This window comes from Dipodomys spectabilis, unplaced genomic scaffold (genome assembly GCF_019054845.1).
Source record: "Dipodomys spectabilis isolate Male_0828 unplaced genomic scaffold, ASM1905484v1 ptg000039l, whole genome shotgun sequence".
Lineage (NCBI taxonomy): Eukaryota > Metazoa > Chordata > Mammalia > Rodentia > Heteromyidae > Dipodomys > Dipodomys spectabilis.
In genome coordinates, this window is record NW_024870716.1 from 10,681,760 (window position 1) to 10,708,279 (window position 26,520).

Genomic DNA, 26,520 nt, shown 5'->3' on the forward strand with positions numbered 1-26,520 from the left:
ATGCGCAAGCATCCCAGGCCACGCCTTGGGAGAAGACAGGCACCTGATTTCCCAGCCATGCTTATCTTTTGAGGAAATACCCATAATGACACTTGAGTAATGGTGCAAAATGTTTTTCTGCCCATTCACTGGCCTATGCCATAGCTTGTGATGAAGGAAAACGTTACTGTAATTAAATCTTAACAGATTTGGACACTCTACCATAGCCACTAATGGGTCCATATATACATTTGGTGGATTTTTCTAGTGTAACCTGATGATATCCTTGTATACAAGCCTCCAAATTGCAAAGCTTTCAGAGATGAAGAACTTTGTAGAAATGCTGCATGTATAGAAGATTTTTGGGATAATAATACTCACAGTGAATCTTGGGAATCTGGGAATAATATTTTTAGAGCCAAATGCTCTACAAAACAGCTGCTTCTGATGATAGATGTAATAGATAAGCAGAGTGTGCCAGCTGTGCTGCCAATACAAAAGGGAGCCAATGCTGGGATGACAGGAAATGCATTTCAGCAAATGGTAACTGTAGTGCGCCTGTCAGAAAAGAGACCAAATGTCCTGTGAGAAGATTTGTAACCAACTTACAAGCTGTAAATCCACTCACTAAACATGAATTGCCAATGGGTTCAGTGAGGAGAGCAATGCCAGGCTTGGCCAGCTCATCTTTGTTGCTATAATCTCAGTGGGAATCTTTCTTCATTAACACCTTGCAAGGAGGTGGATAAACAACAGAAATATACACAACGGAAAGTATCACCTTGGGTTGGGCTGGGCTAGATCAATATATCCCACTGGGTACGGGAAGATACATCCCCCATAACAAATGCTTCTGGAGAACTAAATGCTTCTGTTTTTTTAGAAAGGGCTGCTGAGGCAGGCTTAAGAGCAAATCCTTCTACATCAAGGTCTGTGAAAAGCCTGTCATTAGTCCAAACCAAAATGTAAGGCCATGTCAAGATCCACAGTCTCTACAACATTATGTTCCAACTATACAAGCAGCTTGTACAACTAGTATATGTGGAACAGCAGTACACACTGATGTGTTGGCTCTAATATCTATGTAATCTGGGCAATGGCTGGAGTGGCAAAAACTGTCACCCACTCTCCTCAAAATTGTTCTAAATTAAGAACCTGTGGACATTGTTTAGAACAGTCCAGATGTGGCCTGTGCATTGATCCTGGTGATGCAGTTAGAAGACACTGCATTGAATGGTCTTGGTGAGGACTAATGAGGCTTGTTGAATGCACAATGAGAAAATTCTTGACACCAATCTTTGCCCCGAAGAAAAGAACTGAGTGGTCTCTTATCTAGTGTCCAGCTGGCCAGTGTAATGGACATAGTACTTGTATCAATAATAGTGTGTTTGAACAGTGTAAAGTATCTCCCTACAGGAAAAAAAATGTCAAGATTACATGCTAGGTTATTAAGGAGGTCCAACCGATGGTGGACAATGTACAGCTTGTACATGTAGTGACCATACAATTATATCTCATGTGCACACAGTAAAATGTTTCTGTACATCCAGAGGAATAAAAGTTTATCTATGCCAATTATGGGATTCTAAAATCATTATGTTGACAATCAACAAGTTACTGCAGCCTTTTGATGGACTATCAGTTTACCTTCAGCTTGTTGTAGGAAGATGATTGCTGTCACACTGCCAGAAACTTCATAGCAAGCCCAGAAGAAGCACGCCAAAATGTGGATATTTCAATTAACACATCGAACAACTTTCATCTCAATAGCACAAGATCAATGGGTTCAGCAGGTGGAACAATACCTGGTGAAGAGACTCCTCGAGTTTCCAAGACTAATAGAAAGGATCACAGAAGTAGATTTTCATATAAAAAGTTTAACTTAGAAGCAGTCCTAATATTACATTCTATGTGTATGTCAGCAACTGTTCTTGTCCTATTAAGATACAGATTGCATTCTCACAACACAAGACAATCTTGTGCTTTTTTTGTCACCTTTTAAGTAGAGTTTTATCTTTATTACTTATGGCTTCTGTGGTATGGAAGATCAAGCCAATTTGTTGTGTTCTCCATGGAGAATATGGAGAACTTCCATGGAGGTGTCCATATTATTTAAAGCAGCTGCTTTAATAGCTAGCCGTCTTTTTGCTTCTGGTGACGTAGAGCCTGAAGTAGGAGCTAACCAGACTTTCTGCAAGGGCCATTTAGAGGGGGCTTCTGAAGCTGTTCTGTGGTCTCAACATTCACTTACCATCCAGAACCTAAATACAGTTCCCTCAAATTCGGCAATATCCCAAGTGGCCAAAGAATGTCAGTAGTTTTATTGAAGTACCATTACTGATGGTCATAGGTGATAAGGTCAGGTTTTCTTTACTAATTAGGATTATCATAGCTAACATTTAATTGCTCTGGGAAAAGAGGTACATTATTTCTTAAAGCAGATGAAAAATATGTAATACCTATCAATCAGCTATGTATATTTCAAGACTTTAAAGAAAAACAATTAAAAATGCTACAATGACTGGGGCTGGGAAGGTGGCTCAGTGGTAGAGCGCTTGCCTTGCATGCCTGAGGCCCTGGGTTCGATTCCTCAGCACCACATAAGCAAAATGAAAAAAGCAGGAAGTGGCGCTGTGGCTCAAGTGGTAGAGTGCTAGCCTTGAGCTGAAGAGCTGAGGGACAACGCCCAGGCCCAGAGTTCAGGCCCCACGACCGGACCCAAAAAAAAAAAAATGCTACAATGATGAAAACTGTACAATTTTTGCCTCATTAGTAAATATAAGTCACCTGTGTATGAATAGGCAAATGTGCGGCCATGAGTTCAAATTCTAGTAATGCCAAAAAGAAAAGCTGATATTTACTTCTCATTTATATGGCAAATTATTTCCCCACATCAGACCAGAGATAGACATTTCTATTAACTGCTGTGAATAGGATCTTCCTTAGTCCCTTTCATCCCTATGGTAATATCATAATGACATACTCATATCCAATCAATTTAGGCTGACTCAAAAATGATTAAGATAAGGTGGGGCACTGGGACTCATCCTGTAATCCTAGTTACTCAGGAGGCTGAGCTCTGAGGATCCAGGTTCAAAGCCAGCCTGGGCAGGTAAGTCCATGAGATTATTACCTCCAATGAACTCCCAAAAAGGTGGATGTGGAGCTGTGACTTAAGTGGAAGAGAGCTGGCCTAGAACAAGAAAGGTCAGGGATGGCATTCATGCCCTGACCTCACCGCCTAGCACCTGCACAACACCACCAAAATGAGTTAACTGAAAACCATTCCTTCTTTTTTTCATTTTCATGGATATCCTGTAATCTGATCAGAAGATAGAGGCATTTAGCCTTTGTGGTCCTTCGAAGAGTCGCCTCCTTTGGTTTCACTGTGGTGAGTAACTAATGTCTCCCGTCCCGGTGGGTTTTAGATCTATACAGTTCAGTCTAGGAGCAAGATCACATGCTCACGTGGGCAGCGCGTGTAAAATCACTTCAGTCCCCTTCGTATGTGACAGATGGACACAGGCGCCATTTTACCACATCTATTGTTAGATACATTCATGGCGCTCCCACCCCAAGACACTGTCTCAACACGCTTCCTACTTCCTTTCAATGAGCACAATCTCTGAGCCTGTGGGGTTTCATTCTGTAGCTGAAGGTGTATGGGCTGGGCTTCTCTACTGTGCAGAGAGCGGTCCTGTCTGTTTCGGAGGTAATGAAAGCCGGGTTCCTTTCTGCCGTGGGGATGTGTGTGGGGATGTGTGCGTCCCTCCAAAGGCGCCAACGGCCTGAGGCCCTCGAGGAGCGGGGGGCGGGGCTTCCGGCAGGACTGACAGGTGAGGTCGGCTTTCCGGTCTGGCTTTGTGCTCTGCTGGCCTGGAGAGACGCGAGCACGTGGGAGCCTCCGGGGCCTGACGCTCGGGAAACGCGGGCAGGAATTGGCCGCTGCGGCCGCCGTCATCAGGTCACCCAGCGCGTGCGACATAGGTGCCATGTTGGACCCCGGCGGCTGCGGAGGCTCAGCTGCCGCCTTGGTCACGGCCGCTGCCCGGGCTCTCCTCTCAGTGTGGAGGACACAGACAAGGAGACGCGGGGAGCCTGGCCTGAAGGGGGAGGACCACACAGGAGGACCCAAGGAAGACTACTCTGAAGGGTGAGTGAAGTGGGCCGTGGAGGCCTGGGCTTGTCAGCGCCGCTTGGGTCGTGAACACGCCCGAACTTCCGGTCCTGCGCAGTGCACACATCCCTGCCCATCGGACCAGATAGTAACAGCGCAGTGGTCATTGATGTCTAGTTTGAAAGGTGGCATTTTCTAAGAAATGAGAGCCCAGCAACTTATACAGGGTCAAGGCTTTAGTGGGCATCAGATCTGCCCCCCTGCTCCAAGCAGAAATGGAATGCTGCTACTGGGAATGGAGGCAGTAGAGCTGGACAGGTATGGACAAAATTTAAGTGAAATTCAGGGGACTGTCATGGGTCACATTAAGTGGGCTTTGGGAATTGGGGGAAGAGTTAAATTCGGAAAAGAGGTGTAGGAGAAGAGGTGTAGGGGGCCTGATGCAACTGGGACAGGGATTCTTGTGTCCCACAGGGAAGTGTATAGCATCCAGGAAATAGACACTTAGCAGGTTTTTGTAAACAGGAAGGGATGCAGGGAGAGGACTTGCCAGGATGGGCAAGCTAACTCCAAGTCCTTAGTTCCTATGCTTTTTTTTATTTTTTATTTTTTTTATTGTGAAAATACTGTACAGAGGGGTTACAATTACATGGGCAAAATAATGAGTACATTTCTTATCAAGCATTGTAGCCTCCTCCTTTGTTTCTCCTCCCCTCCCATCCCTTCCCATCCTCCCCCCACCCCAACCCCTGATTCCTATGCTTTTTATGCATAGGTTTAAAAGTAAGAGGCAGAGGGTGGGCAAGACACTGTCTAGCTGTTTCCTGTTGTTTTGGGGCATTAGGGTTTAAACATGGGGGCATGTGGAGGTGTCCTGAGGTTCTCCTTTTTCAGGACCTGGTATCCTGCCATGGAGAGTTCGGTGAACTTTTGGTTGGTGAAAGCTTCCATACGTTCCTTTAAGAAATTGCTACTGTTAGATTATTTGGACTTTGCCAAAACACCACACAGACATCCAGGTACAGAGAAGAAAGAAAGGTGTATTGCATTGCCGAGAAAGGACTGACAAGACCACTTCTCACAGGGAAAAGTGAGAAGAAGCACTAGCTATTGTCTGAGGTGACCTATATAACCTAGGAAGTTTAGGAGGGGCTAGTAAGGTCTAGGAGGCAGAGACCCTGATATGGACATGTGGGCCAGGGGCTTCATCATGGCAGACTAGGATTTATGGCTGCTGTCCAAATAGTAGATAAGGGGTCCTGCAACTGCCCAAACCTGAAGGTCACTCTAAGGGGATCTTGTTTACTTATATGGTGGTAGCTGCCCCCAGAGGAGTGCCACCCCAAGGTGAAGGAGGTTGGAGGCTGAATATTTACTGCCTTTACAAAATGGGCCTAGTGTTGCCTAGGAAGGGAGCATGCTAAGCTGTAGAGAGGGAAAGGAGTGTTCTAAGCTATGGGAAGGGAGCTATTTCACTAACAGCTGACACACTTGAATAGACTGGATCCAAAAGGAAGAACCAGGATGAGGAGTGGTAGGGTTCCCATGAGTAGTGGGATCCACAGGAGGAGAGACTCCCACATGGAGCAGGGCAGGGACTGTGATTGTAATTAATCAAGTTTTGGAGCTTGGTCTAGTAGTCTCTTGGTCCCCTCCCTCACCAGGCCAGACTTGTTATGATAAAAGCAGCATTGTTCCCAAGGGCCAGATACACAGCACCTTTTTCTGCAGGTAGAGGTTCTGGAGAACCATACCTGCTAGAGAACCCAATTGGTCTTGTACCTCAATACATTGTTGTGCAATTTCCTGAAGAGTCTCCAAGCTCAATGGAGAGGGTCTTGTAATTGGTAAGAGATGTAGCCAGACCCCTGAGCCCAATGCAGTACCTACTTTTATCCCCAAGGCAGCTAGAAGGGGCACCAGCTGGACAGCCCTGCTGGAGGGGTTGGATTGAGAGGGAGGATGGATGGGACCTGAAATGAGGCATCTGCAGGGGCCAAAAAGACAAAACAGTGAAAGATATATAAGGGCACAGGCACACATCCAGTTGGTAGGCTAGTAAAAGTAGGAGTTTGAGCCACAAAGGAAAAAGGAGCCATCTCCAGGCAATCATGAGGACATGTGAAAAGAGAAAAATGGAGCAAAGGATAGACACCTTGACATTCAGGCTCAGCCCTGCACACAGGAAATGAGGACAACAGAGCAATGCCTGGGAGAAGGGCATTGAGTTGGAGGCAAAAGAAGATTGGAGACTTTGCCAGCAGGACATAGTGTTACTTTGCCCAGGGAAAAGAAGGAAGGTAGGATCTGTCCACCAGCCATGAACAGTTTAGGCCAGAGGCATTAATCTTGTCAGGGGGAACGGGAGGGGGTTCCCAGGAAGTAGCCGGTTTGTAAAACCTTGCCCTTGGCCTCCAGGAACACAGTTGATCTACTTGGATATTTTGATGATGGTGGTAATGGATAGAAATGGTACAGTTACAGGCGTCTGGCAGCAAGATTCCTACCAGGGTAGAGAGAAGGGTAGGAAGTGAGGAGAAGCAGAGGGCTGCTCGGGTAAATAAAGGAGTATTACCGGTGATGGGTCCAAAAGTGGGAGTAGAATTAGGTGCAAGTGATAGAAGGAGTCAAAGTAGGAATAGTGCAAGGTAAGCTGCACTTCCCTGGGAGAAGTGTAGTATTGGAGGTATGCATTAGATTGAACAAAGAAGGAGGAGCCTTTAATCTTGGAATAGGCTAGGCAGATGTGCTGGGTAAGAAAGGCATTGAGGGGAATAGGGAGGGCAGAGTAAGCAGATGAGGAGTGAAACCAACAAATCCAGCCTCCATCTGCATATGAGATATGTTGTGATTTTAAGATAAAGTGAAGTTGAGGGATCTTTTCAGGCCTGTGGACTGAAGGAGAGGATTGCCTGCTACTCCCTTGAGAGGGAGGGAAGAAGAGAGAACAAGGCCAAAAAAGGGTGGCAATTGACATGGCTGGTGGGCTGTTGTTTATCCACCAAGGTTGCTGGCAGTGGGCCTGTGGGAAAAAATGGGATGAGATTGGAGTCACTAGGTGACTCCAGAATAAAAGGTAGAGTAGAAGAGGAGTGTGAAATTTTAAGCTAGGTTGGGGACAGTGTGGTGGGAGAGTAGGAGAAGAGAGAGAGGGAGTGGTATGGGTCAGAAAAGGGAGTGGTAGTTCATGGAAGGGTTTGACTAGAGAGAGATGGTACCAAGGGAACTTTCCTGGAAGGTTTACAGTGGTGGGGTAATTAGGGTGACCATGTAGGGACCAGCCCATTTTGATTGTAGGGACTTGGGAGAGTGAGTTTTGAGGAGGACCCTTTTGCCTGGGTGGACCTTAAGGTCATTTGGACTGGTCAGAACAGGTTGGGGTGAGAAGGAATCTACTTGTTTCTGGAGGAGTTATCTAAAGAGCAGAAAGGTAGGGATTATGAGGCTAGAGGTGAAAAGTCTGATGGCCGGGCAGAAGAAAGGAATAAAAAGAGGAAGCTATACATTGGCTCAAAAGGGCTAAGGCCAGAGGAGTGCTGCCCTAATGCAAGTGAGTGCAAAGGGTAAGAGACAAGAGTTTACTAAGATGAGTTTTAATGATGTGGCTGGCCTTCTCAACCTTGCCAGAAGACTGAGGGCATTGGAGGATGTGAAAGTTCCATTTTATGTGGAAGGCCTCAGCTGAGTTGGGTGAGCCTAGAAGGAAAACCAGCCCCCGTTATCAGATTGGAGAGAAGTATGAACACCAAAATGGTAAATGATTTCCGAGGATAAAATAGAGGCGACATTGGAAGCATCTTCTGTCGTGGGGGGAATGCCTCAATCCATCCTGAGAAGGTGTTTACCATTGTAAGCAGGTATTTGATTTTTTGTGTGAAATCAGCTTGCCAGTCCTTACCTGGCACATGGCTTTGGGCTTGATGGGTAGGAAGGGGTGAACATGAAGTCCCCCTTGACTGGAGCATTTTTGACAAAGGAGACAGGCATGGACAATAGATCATAGTAGCTGAGATAAGGGGTAAGTGTAAACTGTGTGATGTGTGTAAAGCAGGGGTTTAAAGGCCATGTGGGAAGAGGTGTGAATGTCAGTAAGAAATGGGCCTGGGAGTCAGGGAGGACATATAACCCATTAAGAATGAACCAGCCCTTTGACATAGTTGCCCCCTGGGTAGTGAGATCACAATGTTCCTGAGGAGAGTATGTAGAAAGAAGAGTTGGAAACGCAAGAAGCTGAGGAGCTGGAAGGGAGGTAGGTGTGGGTATGGACTGGGCTGCTAGTTTAGCCATCTGGTCTGCAAAATTACTCCCCTTGGTAATGTGATCTGTGAAGGCCTGGTGTCCTTTAAAAAGGAGCCTGGGAGGGGAGTTGGGCTGCCTCCAGGAGAGACTTAGTGAGGAATCCATTTTTAATGGAACCCCCTTGTGTGATCAGAAATCTTTGTTCCTGCTAGATGACTGCACAAGAGCGGAAAATGAGGAAGGCATACTTTGGGTCCATGGACATATCCAGTTGGACAGATATGATACTGGGGCTAAGGAACCCAAGAACAGAACTTGAACAAAAAAAGCCTCATGACTGGGTCACACAGCAAATAAAGGATAATGACAGGTTAGGCAGAGTAAGGGCCAGGGCTAAGGGAAGTTCCTTTATGAGGCTGTGGGAGGAGGTTGAAATAGGTTTTGTGCAGTCTAAGGGTTCAGAAAGGTCACCGCTACATGCTTCTTAGAGGGACCTGGCAAGAAGAGAAAATTTGGAAATCCACATGCAAAGGTAACCTGCCAGTTCTAAGAAGGAAAGAAGCTCCAATTTAGAAGTTGGGGTAGGGAGGGTAGAAAGGAGGGCTTTGTGGTCTGTCCTGGTAGAACAGGTGGTTGGAGTGAGACACACACACCTCCAGGAAGGTAGCAGACTGTAAAGAGATCTGGGGCTTTTTTGGAGAAACAGAATAGCCATGGTCAGCCAGGAAGTTAAGGAGACAAACAGTGCTAGAGTGTTGGAAAGAAAGGCTACAGAGAAGATTATCCACGTACTGGAGGAGAAAACTTGGGGACAGGGCAAGGTGGAGTGAATCAGAAACAAAAGCCTGGCCAAAGAAATGTGGACTGTCCCAAAAGCCTTGAGCGAGGATTATATAGGTGAGCTGCTGTGAATGACATGTCCGGATCTGTCCAGGTGAAGGCAAAAAGGTCCTGACATTGTGGGTGTAGGGGAACAGTGAAAGAAGCATCTTTAAGGTCTAGGCTGGAAAAGTATTTGGCTTGTGGGAGATGGTGGATAAAAGGGTGTTTGGATTGGGCACTATTCGGTCAATGGGAAGGATAGCTTCATAGAGAAGGTGCAGGTCCTAAACAAGGCGAAAGGAGCCATCAGTGTGATAGCAGGAAGGATGGAGTATTGCACAGAAAGTTGGTGAGTCCTGAGGTGAGAAGCCTGGTAATAATGAGCTTAAGGCCCCTAAGATGCTTAAGAGCAATAGGTTTGGGGGTGGAGGGAAGGTGAGGTAGGCCAGGAAGAGAGACCAATACCAGTATGAGGGGAGTGGCTATAATGGAAGTCCTGATATCCCGCATGGCAGGGTTTACTTCTGAAGGAGGGAATGAAGGATGTGTATCTAGGAGCAAGTCAGGGACATTATGGGTGAGGAAGAGAGTCACAGAGGGAAAGTTGTAAGCGTAGCCTTGAATCTGGAGAGAATATGGCAGTCCAAAAAGGTCATGGAGCAGTGTGAAATAACTAAAAACAAATGGGAAAACTGTGAGCCCTGAAAGGTAGAGTAGAGGGATATCATGCTAGGATGCTAGATGATGCTATCAATACCCACCACCGTTACAAATAGGGCATGGTGGTTCTCAATATTCAGGCAAGGAAAAAGAGGTGGCCCCAGTATTTATTCCAAAGGAAATCAGCTTACTTGACACCAATATCATTACGATGGGTTCTGAGCCCCTGATGTGCTTTGGGGCTGGGGACCCTCAGCAGAATCTCCATGGGCTAGGCCTAAAAACCCAGGCTGGGGAGAGGCTCCCAACCTCTCTGGGAAATGGAGCTGCCCTCCCTAGAAGGGGTGGTGGTCTACCAGTCCTTTGACCCTTTGAGGAGTGGAAGAGTTGATCCCCCAGTGTCATGCTTGGCAGTAGTGAGGGCGTGGCCCAGGAATCCAGGAGGTGGTCTGGGGTTTTGAGCAGGCTCAGCACAATGTCCAGACTAAGAACAGTTAAAGCAGGGCCCTGAAGGCTTTGTCCAAGGTAGACCTGGCAAGCTGGTCTTGGAAACACTTGGAGAATCCTGTAGAGCATTAGCCAGAAGCTGATATTTGGCCTGGTCTTGTTGGTACCGTGCCACAAACTTGCATGTACTTTGTAATTATTGAGACACTAGAAAATGAATCATTCAGTAATTTCAAGAATTTCAAAGAATTGACAGTCTGGAGATTGAATTACTGCAAAAGCAATCACTTATTGATACTTTTGTCTCACAAGAGACACAACAATGGGGGGCTGGGAAGGTGTCTCAGTGGTAGAGCACTTGCTTTGCATGCTCGAGGCCCTGGGTTCGATTCCTCAGCACCACCTAAGAAAAAAGCCGGAAGTGGCGCTGTGGCTCAAGTGGTAGATTGCTAGCCTTGAGCTGAAGAGCTGAGGGACAGCGCCCAGGCCCAGAGTTCAGGCCCCATGACCGGACCCAAAAAAAAAAAAAAAAAAAAAAAGAGAGAGACACAACAATGGAAGCATTACTTTGGTCTTATCGTGTACATTTACATTTTGTTGAAGAAGGCTTCAGACAATAACTATATAGTTAAGTAAAATCATTATAGGTTGTAATAGTTGTAAGAAGGGAAAACAAATAGGGTACTTAAAAGAAATTTAGGGGCAGGTAGTTTAAAAATAGCATAGAGAGTTCTGTCTTATGGAACACAGATCCAAAGATGAATAATAAAAATATATATTCCTAATAAAAACAATTAGACAAATATCAATACTTAGTACTACATGTGATTGAATATTATCTTTGACATGTCAAAGATAAAAGTAATACAATATTGAAGTGAATAATAATAGTAATTCTGACTGGAGTTATTTCACACATATTTATGGACAAAATAATATTTCAATGGGTTTTTCAGGGTAGGTGTTGTATTGCTAACTGATAGAATTCTGAGTAAAAAGAATTTAAGAGGCATGAAAGAGAGAAATGATATTTCAGGTCCAGGCAATGATGAGTCATCTCATACCTAGAGGCAAAGGAAGAGATGGATATGGAGAAAACAAAACAAGATGACCTCACAGATAGACCTAGGCCTAGCAGGACTAAAAGCAGTTTTTATTTCTGTAATTGAGAAAGGGAAAAATCACTCCACCCAATTTTATGAGAAATAAGAAGGACCTCATGCAACTTTTTAAAAATGTATATTTTTTTTCTCTCAGTTCAAGTCCAAGGCCTCATCATCTCTTGCTTAGTGTCAGTTTTCTTCCTGTATCCTCAAAAGGTAAAGGGAAGTGCATCACACAGTAGTGTGTGTGTGTGTGTGTGTGTGTGTGTGTGTGTGTGTGTGTGCATGCCACTACTAGGGGTTTGAACTCAGGACCTCATGCTCTTACTTGGCGTTTTTGGTCAAGGCTGGCATTCTACCATTTCAGAGGAAGCTCTACTTCCATAGGCAGGAGGTCTTTTTTGTTTTGTTTTTGTATGTGCTCATACTCACTCTTGAGCTCTAGGCCTGAGCACTATCCCTGAAGATTTTTCCTAAAGGCTAGTGCTGTACACTTGAGCCATAGATCCACTCCCACCTTTTCTGTTGGTTATTGGAGATAAGAGTCTCAGAGATGTTCCTAAATGGACTGGCTTTGAAATTTGATCCTCAGGTCTCAGGCTCCTGAGTACCTAGGATTACAGGCATCTCCCATCAGCAACAGCAAGCAGGAGTTCTAAATTCTGGGCTCTATGGATGGGCTTCAGGGCTCATCAGAATGCCTTAAGTAAGAAACAGGATTTTATATGTGTTTGTGTTCCTTGCTGTGGTTAGATTATTGTTAAAGAGCATCAGTGTTTCTCCCATGGGCCATTGTTTACATGAGGGGGAGGCAGTGCTACTAGGTCCAGGTTTTGAAGGACTCATGGCATCCTCAGAAACCTGCATGTTAAAAACCCAGTGTGCCTTCTTAGTCTTTTTAACCCCCAATGTAATTTCCATACACCAGATGCTGGCCAGAGTCCTTTGGATTGAAAATCACTGAATAATACATAATCTGAAAGAAGATTTGAAAACTTTGTTTCTTAAGCTATATTTGCTTCATTTCAGGATGTTTTTTTTTTTTTTGGGTCCGTTCGTGGGCCTGAACTCTAGGCCTGGGCGCTGTCCCTCAGCTCTTAAGCTCAAGGCTAGTGTTCTACCACTTGAGCCACAGCGCCACTTCTGGCTTTTTTCTTTTTGCTTATGTGGTGCTGAGGAATCTAACCCAGGGCCTCATGCATGCAAGACAAGTATTCTACCACTGAGCCACCTTCCCAGCCCAGGATGATTCTTTAATGACTTGGGATGAACAACTTACAGAGACTGCACAGAGAGGGCTGGAAATATCACTTAGGTAGATTAACACATTTTTGGGGGAACCCAGAGGAAAGAGAAACAAATACTAGATGTGTGCTGAATGGCATGTGTGAATCTTGAGTTCAGAAGTTCAGGCAATTTTAGAGGATCATAGATTTCATGGTGGCTGTAGAAATACATGGCTTCATATGCGACGAGGAATATCTTTAGAAATGAAGAGGGTTTCTGGCCCAGTAGCCCACACCTGTAATTGCAGATTCGTGGGAGGATGAGAATAGGAAGATCATAGTTCAAGGCCAACCTGGACAGAGACATTTGAGAAAGCCTATGTCAAAAACAGAAAACAGAGCTAGAGTCATGACTCAAGTGGTAGAGCTGACCAGCCTAGCACAAGTGAGGCCTTAGTTCAAACCTCAGTATTGACAAAAGAGTGGGGTGAGGGAAAAGAATAGATTCATACATTAATTAAAAAGGCTGGGGATGATGTTAGGACAGGACAGTAGGAAAGTGTTGGGTCATAGAACTTTTTTACAAGTATGTCTGGGAATTAGGGTTCAGGTAAGTTGCCTACCTTACCTGGTTGATGATCAATTCATTTGCCCTGCACAATAGAACAAAAGAACAGAGAACCTGACATTGGAAAAGATATCTAGTATTCCAGTACTCGGGAAAGTGCAAAGCAAAATATAATTGAATGGCAAACGTGGCTATATGACCTTCTAATCTCAGCTCCTTGATACATTAGGCAGGAGATCAGCTGAGCTTCAACTGATCAGCTTGGGAAATATAGCCAGACCCCATTTCAAATGAACAACAACAACAATAATAATAATAGTTAATAATAAAATACTCTGGGGACAAATTAAGTACATATATATCAATACATGCCTGGAAGGAATGCCCTTATCTGTTGGAAAGAGACCTGACAATGTCTATGAATTACTTTTAAAGATAAAACTATCATGATGAGTAAAACAACCTATTTCCTGAAATCAAAGTACAAGTATATAATGAGACAAAATAAATATACAAACAGTATCAAGAGGCAAGATAGTTGTTGGGACTGAAAAGAGATAAGAAATAGTGATATGCTGAGAACGTAATATAAACTTGCAATAAGTTTCAAGAATTTTTCTTTTTTGTATATATTTGTATTGTAGAAATACTGTACAGAGGAATTACAGTTACATGAGTAAGATAATGAGTACATTTACCTCTTCCTTTGTTTTTCCCCTACCATCCCTTCCCTTACCTCCTCCTGAAATGCTCCCTCCCCGCTCCCAGAAGTTATAAAGTTCATTTTCAACATAGTGTCTTGTACATCTCATTGTTACAATGGGCCAACCTGTATCCTTATTTTGTTTTTTCCTTTCCCCTCCCTGAATTAGATCAATGTATATACAAGATTCAGGGCACCAGAATCAAATACAGTGAAAATAAGGGTAATACCATGGGGAAAGAACATACAAAAGAAACAAAAAAATCACATGGTACATTATAAATACATTTAAAAACAACAGCAAGAAAGATACAACGACTTGTGTATCTTGGGGTTCATTTCACTTAGCATCATCTTATATGGTCATATGTACATAGCTTTTGAGCATTTCTGCTTGTCCTAGACATATACTAGTTACTGCAAATAAGGGAAACCATAACACCTATGTTTCTTTGGGCCTGGTTTACTTCACTTAATAGAGTTTTTCCAGGTCTATCAAATTTGCTAACAAATGGGGCAATGTCATTCTTTCTGATGGCGGCGAAGAACTCCAATATATGTGTATATGTACCACATTTTCTTGACTCAGTTATGTACTGAGGGACATCTGGGTTGGTTCCATATCTTAGCTATGGTGAATAATGCTGTTATAAACAGAGTTGTGTTGGTAGCTTTGGTATGGCCTTGTTTGTGGTCATTTGGGTAAATGCCCAGAAGAAAGATTGCTGAGGGAGCTCTATGTGTAGTCTTTTGAGGAACCTCCATACTGCTTTCCAAATTGGTTGGACAAGTTTACATTCCCACCAACAATGCAGTAGGGTTCCCTTTTGGCCACACCCCCTCCAGCATCTGTTGTTATTAGATTTCTTGATGTAGCCATTCTAACTTTGTGAGGTGGAATCTCAATGTTCTTTTGATTTGCATTTCTTTTATAGCCAGAGAAGTTGAGCATTTCTTCATGTGTCTATTGGCCATTCTTATTTCCTCTTCAGAGAAGTCTCTAAGTCTTTACCCCACTTATTAATCAGGTGGTTGTTTCTTTGAGGATTTGTTGTTGGAGGAGTTAATTTTTTGAGTTCTAAGCATATTTTCAATGTGAGACCCTTGTCTGTTGTATGGCTGGTGAGGGTCTTCTCCCAATCCGTGAGCTTTCTCTTGATGCCCAGCCATTCATGCATTTCTTATGTATTACTTTGAAAAGTCTCAGGATATACCTCAATAATGGAGTGCTTACCATCCAGGTGCAAGTTGTTGGGTTTGTTCTCCAGTGCATGAAAATATGTATATGATGTTAGAAGAGTGGTTTTGAAAAGAAATTGACAGCATTTAGAACTTAACAGGCATTCCCTGTCACATTTCTTGTTTCATTGCCTAAGTACTTCCTTTAAAATTATTCAGTGTTTTGATGTATTGCCTCAAACTAGAGTAATACTTTACCAAACATAGCCCATCCATAGCCTTTAGATATAGATACACTATTGCAGGCCCTGAAATAAAGGAAAATGGGAAGAAATAAAGCAACTATCTTTCTCTACTCAAGGTGACAAAGAATTGTTAGAGGTAGATGGTATGTATTGCAGAACTCAGGCTACAAAGACAACTCCTTTCAGAAAAATTGTAACGGTATTTCCAGGTTTCCCCCCTCTACACATTTGAGTTAATGCATTCTAGAAAGAGTGAGCTACAAACCTAGGAGTCATCGGCAAAATCCTCCCTTCCTTCCAGTTCCACAAGAACCATAAGTAGGTGGACAGGTGTGCGGTAGAGTGGCAGCCTTGTCACATCATCATGCTCTGCTTGTCCAGTTGTTGATCCAGCCAGAGGTTGCAACCCAATAAGGAATAAAGGACAACTTCATTCCAACTTGTCTTCAAATTCCCAACTTCACTTATAACCTGGTATTAAAAGGGAATTAACTTTGGAATAAAATCCTTCACGGATGGTTTTAACTATATTATTTGCACATTATTTTTTCTTTTTCCTTAATTTTTGTTTCTGCATAGGGATGATAGTAGCTATATGGAGTTTTTATGAAGATGAAATGGGCAAATACATGAAAGCTCACTGCCCACAACCTGCTCAGGAAATACTGACTGTCAGTAGTTTGGGTTTTCCATTGGTCCTAGGGTTTGAACTCAGGGTGAGCTGGGCACTGTTCCTGAACTTTTCTGGCCCATGGTTAGTGCTTCACAACTGTATTCCCAGCTTTTTGGTAGTTTACTGAAGAGACTCATGGACTTTCTTGCCTGGACTGACTTCACACCAGAATCCTCAGTTCTTAGCCTCTTGAGTAGCTAGAATTAAAGGCGTGAGCCACTAATCTATGTATTTCCTGCAGTCTGCCCCTGCACCCTCTTTTAATTTTCCTCTCACTGTCTAGCTCATTTACTGTCTTTCATTCCTGGCCCTTTGGCTTCTCTAAATGACATTTCTGTGGAGAAATTGGGATTCTTTGCTGTGCTTTTTATGTATAGCCACCAGAGGGCGACATAATAAGATGCAGTGCTATTCACCTAACCACGCTAGACATGGGAAGTAGCCCCTACTAGGTACCTGTGTGAAATCAGCCATTCAAAAATGAAGAGATCTTAGCCAGCTCCTCCACAGCTTCTTATTTTAAAAACTGGAATGCTGGACATTTAAACACATTCAAGCAAGTAGGAAACTGACATGTCCAATTTGTATAACTACTTGATTATATATATATATATATATATATATATATACATACATATAATATTTTTATGTATTAAGCAAGTAATAATGTTTTCCAAATCACTAGTTAAAAATGTTCATTTTCTCCTTGTGACTTATTTCTTTAAAAACTACATAAAAGCAAGTGAGTCTCCTTTCAATTTATTGTGAATAATATAGATCAAAATAAACTCAGATACTAATTAAAACTACATACTCCCTAAATTTGAAATATCTCAAGTATATTCTAAATATTGATTTACCTTCCATCAGTTGAAATTTGTCTATACTTAGATGTCTGACCTATTTCAAACATTCAAACAATGCCTTAACTTTAAACAACTACACATTCTAAAATAATTACAAGTTATACAAAGAAGCATTCATGCTTACATATCAGTGACCAAAAACGATAGAACAGTAAATATTTTATATGGTTCAAAATATAGATTACAAATATAAACAAATTCATTAAAAGTCTATGTGTGCTGGGCACTGGTGGCCCACGCCTTTAATCCTTGCCACTCAGAATGCTGAGATCTGAGGATTGCAGTTCAAAGCCAGCCCAGGCAGAAAAGTCTGTGAGACCCTTATGTTCAATAAAACACCAGAAAACCAGAAGTGTTGCTGTGGCTCAAGTGGTAGAGTGATAGCCTTGACCTGAAGAGCTGAGGTACAGTTGCCAGGCCCAGAGTTCAAGCCCCACAACCAACACAAAAAAATAAAAAAAGAAGTCTATGTGACAGAACACTTTATATTTATTCAGCTCCCTTTTACACAGATTCCATCTGCCAGCAAAATGTTGTAAGTTTCCTCTTCCTTTTTGTTGTGTGTACTGTTGCCTCATTCTAACAGTGTTGCTGTGATCCCCTTGGGGACAGTCCCCACTCCACTGTACTGCTGTAGGTTGTGACAGTGCTGTGTGTGTGTCACCTGCTCAAGGGACAATGGAGCTGCCAAGCCAACACCCTGGGTGCCAGTGGCAGTCTACTCTCCTGTTCAAGTTACACCTGGAGAAAAGACATGTAAAACATTGTATAATTTTCCTATAAATCACCTTTCTTCTAATCCTGGGTTTTGAACTTAGGCTTTAAGTGCTATTTCGAATTGTTTTTGACCAAGACTAGTGCTCCACTTCTAGCTTTTGGGTGGTTACTGGGAGATAAGAGTCTCACAGACATTCCTGTCCAGGCTAGCTTCACACTGTGATTATCTGATCTCAGCCTCTTGAGTAGCTAGAATTAGAAGCTGAGCCACTGGTGCCTGGCAAAAGTGTGTGTGTGTGTGTGTGTGTGTGTGTGCATGTGTGGATTGTGTATATGCATGCGTGTACATGCATGTGTCTGTGCATGTGTGTGTGTGCACGCACACACACCCCTATTCTGGTTCTTGAAGTCAAGGCCCTTTCCTTTCACTTGGACTTTTTACCCAAAACTGTCACTTTACCACTTAAGCCATATTTCCACTTCCAGCTTTTGCTGGTAAAATAAAATGAGAATCTTTTCTGTTTGTCTGCCTGTGCTGTTTTTGTTCAGAGATCCTGAGGTCTCAGCCTTCTGAGTAGCTAGGATTACATTGTGAGTCCCTATTACCCAGCATTAACCTAACACTTTATATTTATGGGACAACCCAAATTCTGAATTTAACTGAGACTAATGGTTATGTAGGCATACTGTGAGGTACAGAAACATGGGAAGGAGAGTTTTCTGTTGCAGTTGTTCATATTTGTTTCAGAAAAAAGACCTGCAACTCTAATGTGTGTTGTGCTATGCCAAGAGAAGAGAAAGCTTGAGAACCTAATTATAGAGAATGGGAGACTGAATGAGCTAAAGAAATAGAGTGTCATTGAGATGACTAAAATGGTCTTAAGAATTCATCTGAAGTTGATGCTCATGAAGGTAAAATGGATATTATTCCTTGCTGAGTGGGTTTTCCAGCAAAACTAAACTACCTTTGTGCAGGGGGAAATCATAGGTGATGAGAATCAGTGATTGGTCAGTACAGTTGGGAGCAATACGACAATGTCAAAATGTTCATTAAGATTATCAGCCTGGTATGGTTTTACACAACTGTCATGCCAGTATTTCAGAGGTTGAGGCAGGGAAGTTCATGAACTTGGGACTAGCCTGGTCTATGTAGTGAAACTCTGTCTTAGCAAGCAGGCAACACACACACACACAGAGAGAAAGAAAGAGACTTGGGTACTGACAAACCACAATTTTCCATCTCATTATAAAGAAAACTTCAATGGACACAGGTTTCAGAGTTCCCTGGGAAATGGAAATTCCCCTGAGAAGGTAAAGGAGAAGAGGAAGGACGCTTGCAGACAGCATGAAGTCCTAGGTCTCCAGGACCCCTGCTTTCCATCCTCTCATGGCTAAGGCCACGACTCAGGTTACCATAGTTCTGTTTCCTCTCAAGTCCCATTCTTCTTCTTACATTAACCTTCTTTGTGAAGATTTAGGGACACATTGAAATTGTTAAGGAACTGGGACCGTGATTTAGCTCTTTAGACCAACCCTCTTCCATGCAGCTTCCAGCTTCACGAAATGGTAGAAACCATAGGCAAGACAGGAGAGGCATCGTACCGTCTAGCATTTTAGAAATGAAAAAGTACAAAAAAAAGAAACCTTATCTTTGATATGTGACTCTTTTTTATCTGCTAATCCTTCATTTATCAGTCAATTATTCTGCCAATTATTCCACAAGTTTATATTGAGTAAATATTATTCATCAGACACTGATCTTTCTCACCCCAAAGACTTTGTATTCAGGGGGGGCGAGGGCCTCGGGAAGGGGGCTGGCGGTCCGTGGCAGTGATGGTTGGGCGCTGGTCGTCGGCCGAGCTCTCCGGGAGACCGTGCTCGTGCTCCTGGAACCGCCCGCTGGGCTTGAGCGGGGCACAGGGCTTGGGCTTGGCGGTCTCAGGCCAGGAGCTGGCACTGGCGGCTGGGGAGGTGAGCGCCTGCGGTGGCAGGGGCCAGGGTGGGCGGGGAGGGGGGCGGGAGGCGGGGCCGGGGAGCGCGCCGCCATGAACCACAAGATGTTCACCAAGGAGCTGGACCAGTGGGTCGAGCAGCTGAACGAGTGTAAACAGCTGAACGAGAACCAAGTGCGGACGCTGTGTGGGAGGGCTAAGGAAATTTTAGCACAAGAATCAAATGTGCAAGAAGTTCGTTGTCCTGTTACTGTCTGTGGAGATGTGCATGGCCCATTCCATGACCTTATAGAACTCTTTAGAATCGGTGGAAAGTCGCCAGACACAAACTACCTATTCATGGGTGATTATGTAGACAGAGGTTATTACTCTGTGGAGACTGTGACTCTTCTTGTAGCATTAAAGGTTCGATATCCTGAATGCATTACAATATTGAGAGGAAATCATGAAAGCCGACAAATTACCCAAGTTTATGGCTTTTACGATGAATGTCTACGGAAGTATGGAAATGCCAATGTTTGGAAATACTTTACAGATCTATTTGATTATCTTCCACTTACAGCTTTAGTAGATGGACAAATATTCTGCCTCCATGGTGGCCTCTCTCCATCCATAGATACACTGGAGCATATAAGAGCTCTGGATCATTTACAAGAAGTTCCACATGAGGGCCCAATGTGTGATCTGTTATGGTCAGATCCAGATGATCGTGGTGGATGGGGTATTTCACCACGTGGTGCTGGCTATACATTTGGACAAGACATTTCTGAAACGTTTAACCATGCCAACGGTCTCACACTGGTTTCTCATGCTCATCAGCTTGTAATGGACGGATACAATTGGTGCCATGATCGGAATGTGGTTACTATTTTTAGTGTACCCAATTACTGTTACCGTTGTGGGAACCAGGCTGCTATCATGGAACTAGATGACACTTTAAAATATTCCTTTCTTCAGTTTGACCCAGCGCCTTGTCGTGGAGAGCCTCACGTTACCATGCGCACCCCAGACTACTTCCTGTAAATTCCTTCTGAGAAAACCTTTCTTTGTATGTGGAAGTATACCTGGCTTTCAGTGAGTGAGTGAGTGAATGAGTCAGTGAGTGTGTGTGTGTGTGTGTGTGTGTGTGTGTGTGTGTGTGAGAGAGAGAGAGAGAGAGAGAGAGAGAGAGAGAGAGAGTGTTTAATACCAAACAAAAAGACAACAGTAATCTTTGTGTTTCTGTAACAAATTGTGATCTGTCTTGGCATTAAACCACATCATGAACCAAAATGTGCCATACTAATGATGAGCATTTAGCACAATTTGAGACTGAAATTTAGTACACTACGTTGTAGATGGGCCAGTCAACAGTTTGCCTGCTGTATTTGTAGTAACTATTTTTCTCTGGACTGTTCATACAGAAAAGGTAACAAACTTCTTAATCTCCTTTTGCGCTTATTTGTAAATTTTAGTTATAGTGTTTAACTGGCATGGATTAATAGAGTTGGAGTTTTATTTTTAAGCAGAAATGACAAGCTGACTTCCACTTAATCCATTAACCTTATTTTGTTGAAATGTATAATTAACTAAAGAAGAGATTCTTCTTGAAAGTATGTTGTCATAACATGAAAAAGATTTCCCTCCATTTAAACTAAATTACTGTTTTATGTTGATGTACATATTTCTGTATATTTGCCATGACAGTGCTTGCATCCTATTTGATGAACTGAGCAAATAAACTTGCCATTTAAACAAAACAAAACAAAAAAAAAGACTTTGTATTCAGACTTTATGCTTCCCTTTTCAACAACATAACCCAAAACAATCATTTCCTGAGGGATACTGATGAGATTTCATTTATATAATTCAGTCCAATATGTGCATCATTGGGACTAACTGTAACTATATGCCAAGCTCTCTCCTTAGGACTTTATATAGATACATGTTTGTGCTTGTAACCTGCTATGAAGTAAGTACTACTGTGATCTCCATTAATAATATGAACAAACCAATCCAGGTGCCATTGGTTCATGCTTGTAATCCTAGCTACTCAGGAGCCTGACATGTGATGATCATGTGTCAAAGCCAGTCCAGGCAGGAAAATCCTTGACACTATACTTAACTACCAAAAAAAAAGCCAGAAATGTACTTGTGGTTCACTTGATAGAGCACCTTCCTTGAGAAAAAAAAGCTCCAGACACAGCACCCAGACCCTCAACAGAGGTCCAAGGACTGATACTAAAAAACTTTTTAAAAATAAATCTGGCCATGGTCACTTTTATATGTATTCCTAGCTACTCAGGATCCAAGGCTAGCTCCAGGCAAAAAACACAAGACCCTTACTATTTGGAAGAGCAACCTGTACTTTAATACTAATTGCTTTATTGTTTACAATGACCAAGGCATGGAATCAGTATATCTACTAATATATGTGTGGATAAAGAAAATTATACACACATATGTATATTCATATATATAGATATGTACATGATACACATAAATCACTAAAACCATCTATGTTTGTTTATATTTGCATTATTATATATCATGTAACATGTACAGAATACCTATATCAAATATATCACCTTCTATGCATGTATAAATATATACACACCCACAGAGAGGAATCGTTTTCTGTGATAAATCCCAAGGAAATCCTGCCATTGGCAACAGCATTTCTGAACCTGGAAGACATTCTACTAGGTGAAATAAGTCAGATGCTGAGACAGATATGAATACGTCCATTTACACATGGGAAATAAAACAGCTGTGCTCTGGAAGTACACACACACACACACACACACACACACACACACACACACACACACACACACACTAAGAATGCTCAAACTTCACTGCAGTCATTTTATCCTCCCTCAGACTACCTCACCACCTCACCTCCTCTTCACTGATAATGTACCCATATCTCCTGCCTCTTGCCTCCGCCATTGATTCAAATCATGTATATTTTACATTTTCCTCTTTCCTCTTTTTCATCTTTTAGGGCTTAAGTTCAATGCTGACTCCTTAAAGATTCCTTCTTTGTAACTACATCATGGCTCATAGACAAGTAAGAAATACTAAATATGAAATTTCCAGGTAGATAATTCAAGTTATATTAAGCATTTGAAAGCAAACATGTATTATTCTGTGTAATACAAAGATAGTGATACAGTTAAAACCGACCCAAAATCTCAATTGTAAAGAACAAAAATATCATTAATGAAAATGCAGTTTTGATTCTGACTTCAGTATTCTTTCTTTATTTTTTTAATTGTCAGGATTTTGTGTAGAGAGGTTTCAGTTACATAAGTAAGCTAATGAATACATCTCTTGTCAACTTTGTTTCATTTCTTTCTTTTTTTATTGTGATAATACCGTACAGAGGGGTTACAATTACATGGGCAAGATAAAGAGTACATTTCTTATCAAGCATAGTTGCCTCCTCTTTGTATTTCCTTCCCATCCCTTCCCATACTCCCTCCCTCCCCGCATCTGATCCTTCCCCCACCTCTCCGCCAAAGTTGTAAAGTTCGTTTTTCTATATAACAACTTGTTGCTTCATTTCTTCATACAGTTCATGTAGAACTTTATGTGAAGATGTTGACTCTTTTCGTTTGCTTTTTTTTTTTTTTTGGCTTGTCCTGGAGATTGAAATCTAGGCATGGGTGCTGTCCCTGAGTTTCTTTTGCTCAAGGGCAGCACTGTACCTCTTGAGCCATAGCACCACTTCGGTCTTTTTGGGGTAGTTTATTGGAGATAAGAGTTTCATGGAGTTTTCTGCTCAAGCTGGCTTCAAACCACGATCCTCAGCTCTCAGCCTCCTGAATAGCTGGAATTAGAGGCATGAGCTAGATGTTGACTTTTAACATGTCTCCATATTGTAAATTTTTGGGTTCATTTGTTTTTCCATTCATTTGTTTACTCATTTCTTTAACTTCAACTCATGTCATTTCTCTGCTCCGTACAGGGGAACTGAGGCAGAATGAGGCCCCCTAGGCTCCTCTGTAGAATTTATATCGAACCTTCTCTTCTCCTGGCCATTAAAAGTAAGAATACACAAATATGCTTTGAGGTGTTTTCTGATGGGTTTTATGAATATATATTAATTAGATATAAACAGGAAGAACTTTTTATGTGTATGCTGGTCATGGGGAAGAACTCAGGGCCTGGGCACTGTCCCTTAGGTTTTGTGTTCAAGGCAAACACTCTAACACTGGAGCCATAACTCCACTGCTCAATTGGTGGTGGCTAATTGGTAATAAAAGTCTTAGGAACTCTCCTGATGATACTTGCTTCAAACTGTAATCCTCAGATTTCATTCTGGTGAGTAGCTAGGGTTACAGTAGTTAGTCTATGGCACCCAGCCCAGCAAGAACTTTTATCAGTGTATGTGGTGCTTGGAAGGGAATTGTAGCTCATGCCTTGCACAGCCTGTGCTAGTGCTCTAACACTGGACTCCATAGCCAACCCAGGAACATTCTTAATATTAAGGAATAGTAATATGCTTTGTGGTCACTTGCTTTCTAGGAGAGATAGACAAAGAACATAGACCACAGCGGACAGCCTACAGCACACATGGCTATGTTGATGCCCTTCCAGTTTCTACATGAGTCCTTTCCTCTTAGACATAAAGTTGGACAAGAGAATATTTATTTCTCTTCTATGAATTCTTTTTTATATGCAGTGTGAGGGTTTGGACTAGTGGTTTTGCACTGTGTAGTGGAGCACTTTACTACTTGAGCCAAGTCCCCAGTCCTTTAGCTAACTTTATCTTTTTTTTTTTCCCCGCCGTGGGCCTGAACTCTGAGCCTGGGTGCTGTCCCTCAGCTCTTTAGCTCAAGGCTAGCGCTCTTCCACTTGAGCCACAGTGCCACTTTCTGGCTTTTTTCTTTTTGATTATGTGGTGCTGAGAAATCGAACCCAGGGCCTCATGCATGCAAGGCAAGCGCTCTACCACTGAGCCACCTTCGCAGCCCCTAATGTTATCTTTTTTTATTTAATAACATTTATTCAATTATTACGTATTTATCAAGTATCTGACATAGACCAGGCAAACAGAACAGAAACAGGAATTACTTTTCACTCTTTCAGCAATGGCTACATCTTCATTATGAAAAAAAATCAGTCTACTGAGTTAGCCTCCATCCATTGTTTGGTTAATCTTTACATATAGTTTTTAAGTGTGCTTTCTTATATTGCATAATGTTGTAGACTGTTAACTAGTCCAAAACGTGTCTGAAAGATCAGAGGACTTACCATTAGTTTAATTTCTGTTTGACAAAGCAGCACCCAGTGAAGTAAAGCTCTTCCTTTTGGTGGCATGGAACAGTATGGTACTTGACTGCCAGACGTCCATTTTTAGAAAAAGCCAAAGCACTGGGATGTAGTATACCACATACGGTACTAACCTGCAAACTTCTCAGGATGCAGTTTTCCTTGCATCCTGAACACAAAGCATCAGTTACAAGGAGCTTGTAAGTAACTACTGAAGATAAAAATGGAAGCATAGCCAATGATGAATATGTCTTCAAAGTATCATAATTGACTTTCAAGCAGCTTCTGAAGACCAAGTTTGCTGATATTCCAGAGTTGCTAGCTGTTGTTCCAAGCAGGATGTTCCATTTATATTTAAGGCCTTTTCTTTTCTAAGTGATTCAATTTTTTTCTATGATATCCATGACTATTTGTCTTCTAAGTTTTGCATCTCTTAGGGAAGGAGTTGGATGATCAGGTGGGTATACTGCTATCTTGGTGTCCTCGGGCCCGGTATCTCTCACCGGAACCATACCTCCTAACATTATCTTTTTGAGATAGAATCTCCCTAACTTTTCCTGGACTGGCCTCAAACCACAATTTCTCTGTCTCAGTTTCCTGAGTCAGTGGGATTATATGCATGCATCAATCATCCTGCAAAGCAGTCTTCTTTTATGAATCCCAAATAAATGCAACATGGATAGATAAATTACTCTCAAAATGTATACATTCTATAGCATCAATATCCTTATATATATAATACTTGTATACTTCAAAGCAACCTTCTTAATAAGTTTATCACACAAAAAAGCAAATAAAAATATAACAGTCTAGCCAGGTGCCAGTGGCTCACACCTGTAATTCTAGCTACTAAGGAAACTGATTTCTGAAGATCAAGATTTGAAGCCATCCCAGGCAGGAAACTGTGAGATGCTTATATCCAATTAATCACAGAGAAAGATGGAAGTGGCACTGTGGCTCAAGTGATAAAATGCTAGCCTTGAGCAAAAGAAGCTCAGGGACAGCCCCCAGGACCAGAGTTCAGCCCCACGACCAGCCAAAAAAATAAAAACTAAAACTAAAAATTAAATATCTCTTCTGTCACACAACATAATTTCAAGGTAAGAATTGGTCTAGAGAATTGGAATATGGTTGGTTGAAAGGCAAAATGTGAGAGGAAGACAAATTAACGTAATTCCATTCCACTAAATGTACTACTAATTAGTACTTTACTAGCTGACTTTTCACATATTTTAAATGTTGAACTAGGCCAGGTGCTGGTGGCTCATGCCTGTAATCCTAGCTACTCAGGAGGCTGAGATCTGAGGATCACAGTTCAAAACCAGCTCAGGCAGGAAAGTCCATAGACTCTTATCTCCAATAAACCATTCAGAAAACTGAAGTGGCACTGTGGCTCAAGAGGTAGAGTACTCACATTAAGCTGAAGAGCTGAGGGACAGCACCAGGCCCAGAGTTCAAGGCGCATGACTGACAAAAAAAAATATTGAACAACAGATGCTGGAGGGGATGTGGACAGAAGGGAACCTTACTAAATTGTTGGTGGGAGTGTAAACTTGTTCAACCACTTTGGAAAGCAGTATGGAGGTTCCTCAAAAGACTTCACATAGAACTCCCCTATGACCCAGCAATCCCACTTTTGGGCATTTACCCAAATGATCACAAACAAGACCACACTAAAGCTACCAGCACAACTATGTTTACTGAAGCATTATTTACCATAGCTAAGATATGGAACCGACCCAGATGCCCCTCAGTAGATGAATGG

At 42.4% G+C, this 26,520-nt stretch overlaps 1 protein-coding gene and 2 pseudogenes across 2 annotated transcripts; 2 read left to right on the top strand and 1 right to left on the bottom strand.

The window, feature by feature from the left end:
- LOC122106220 lies at positions 1-6,630 on the top strand (annotated as a pseudogene).
- Positions 6,631-19,589: 12,959 nt separating this feature from the next.
- LOC122106294 (serine/threonine-protein phosphatase 2A catalytic subunit beta isoform-like) lies at positions 19,590-20,832 on the top strand. Of its 2 annotated transcripts, none has more exons than XM_042677639.1 (2): positions 19,590-20,628; positions 20,676-20,832. In XM_042677639.1, exon 1 carries the CDS (start codon positions 19,590-19,592, stop codon positions 20,517-20,519), a length of 930 nt encoding a protein of 309 aa, XP_042533573.1. In that variant the 3' UTR covers positions 20,520-20,628; positions 20,676-20,832. The 2 variants fall into 2 exon arrangements, with proteins under 2 accessions (XP_042533573.1, XP_042533572.1); XM_042677638.1 differs by having other exon boundaries at positions 19,590-20,620.
- Positions 20,833-24,532: 3,700 nt separating this feature from the next.
- LOC122106297 lies at positions 24,533-25,267 on the bottom strand (annotated as a pseudogene).
- Between the last annotated feature and the right edge of the window lie 1,253 nt (positions 25,268-26,520).

Coding starts and splice junctions, on each gene's coding strand:
- LOC122106294 (XM_042677639.1), top strand. CDS start 19,590: ATGAACCACAAGATGTTCACCAAGGAGCTGGACCAGTGGGTCGAGCAG.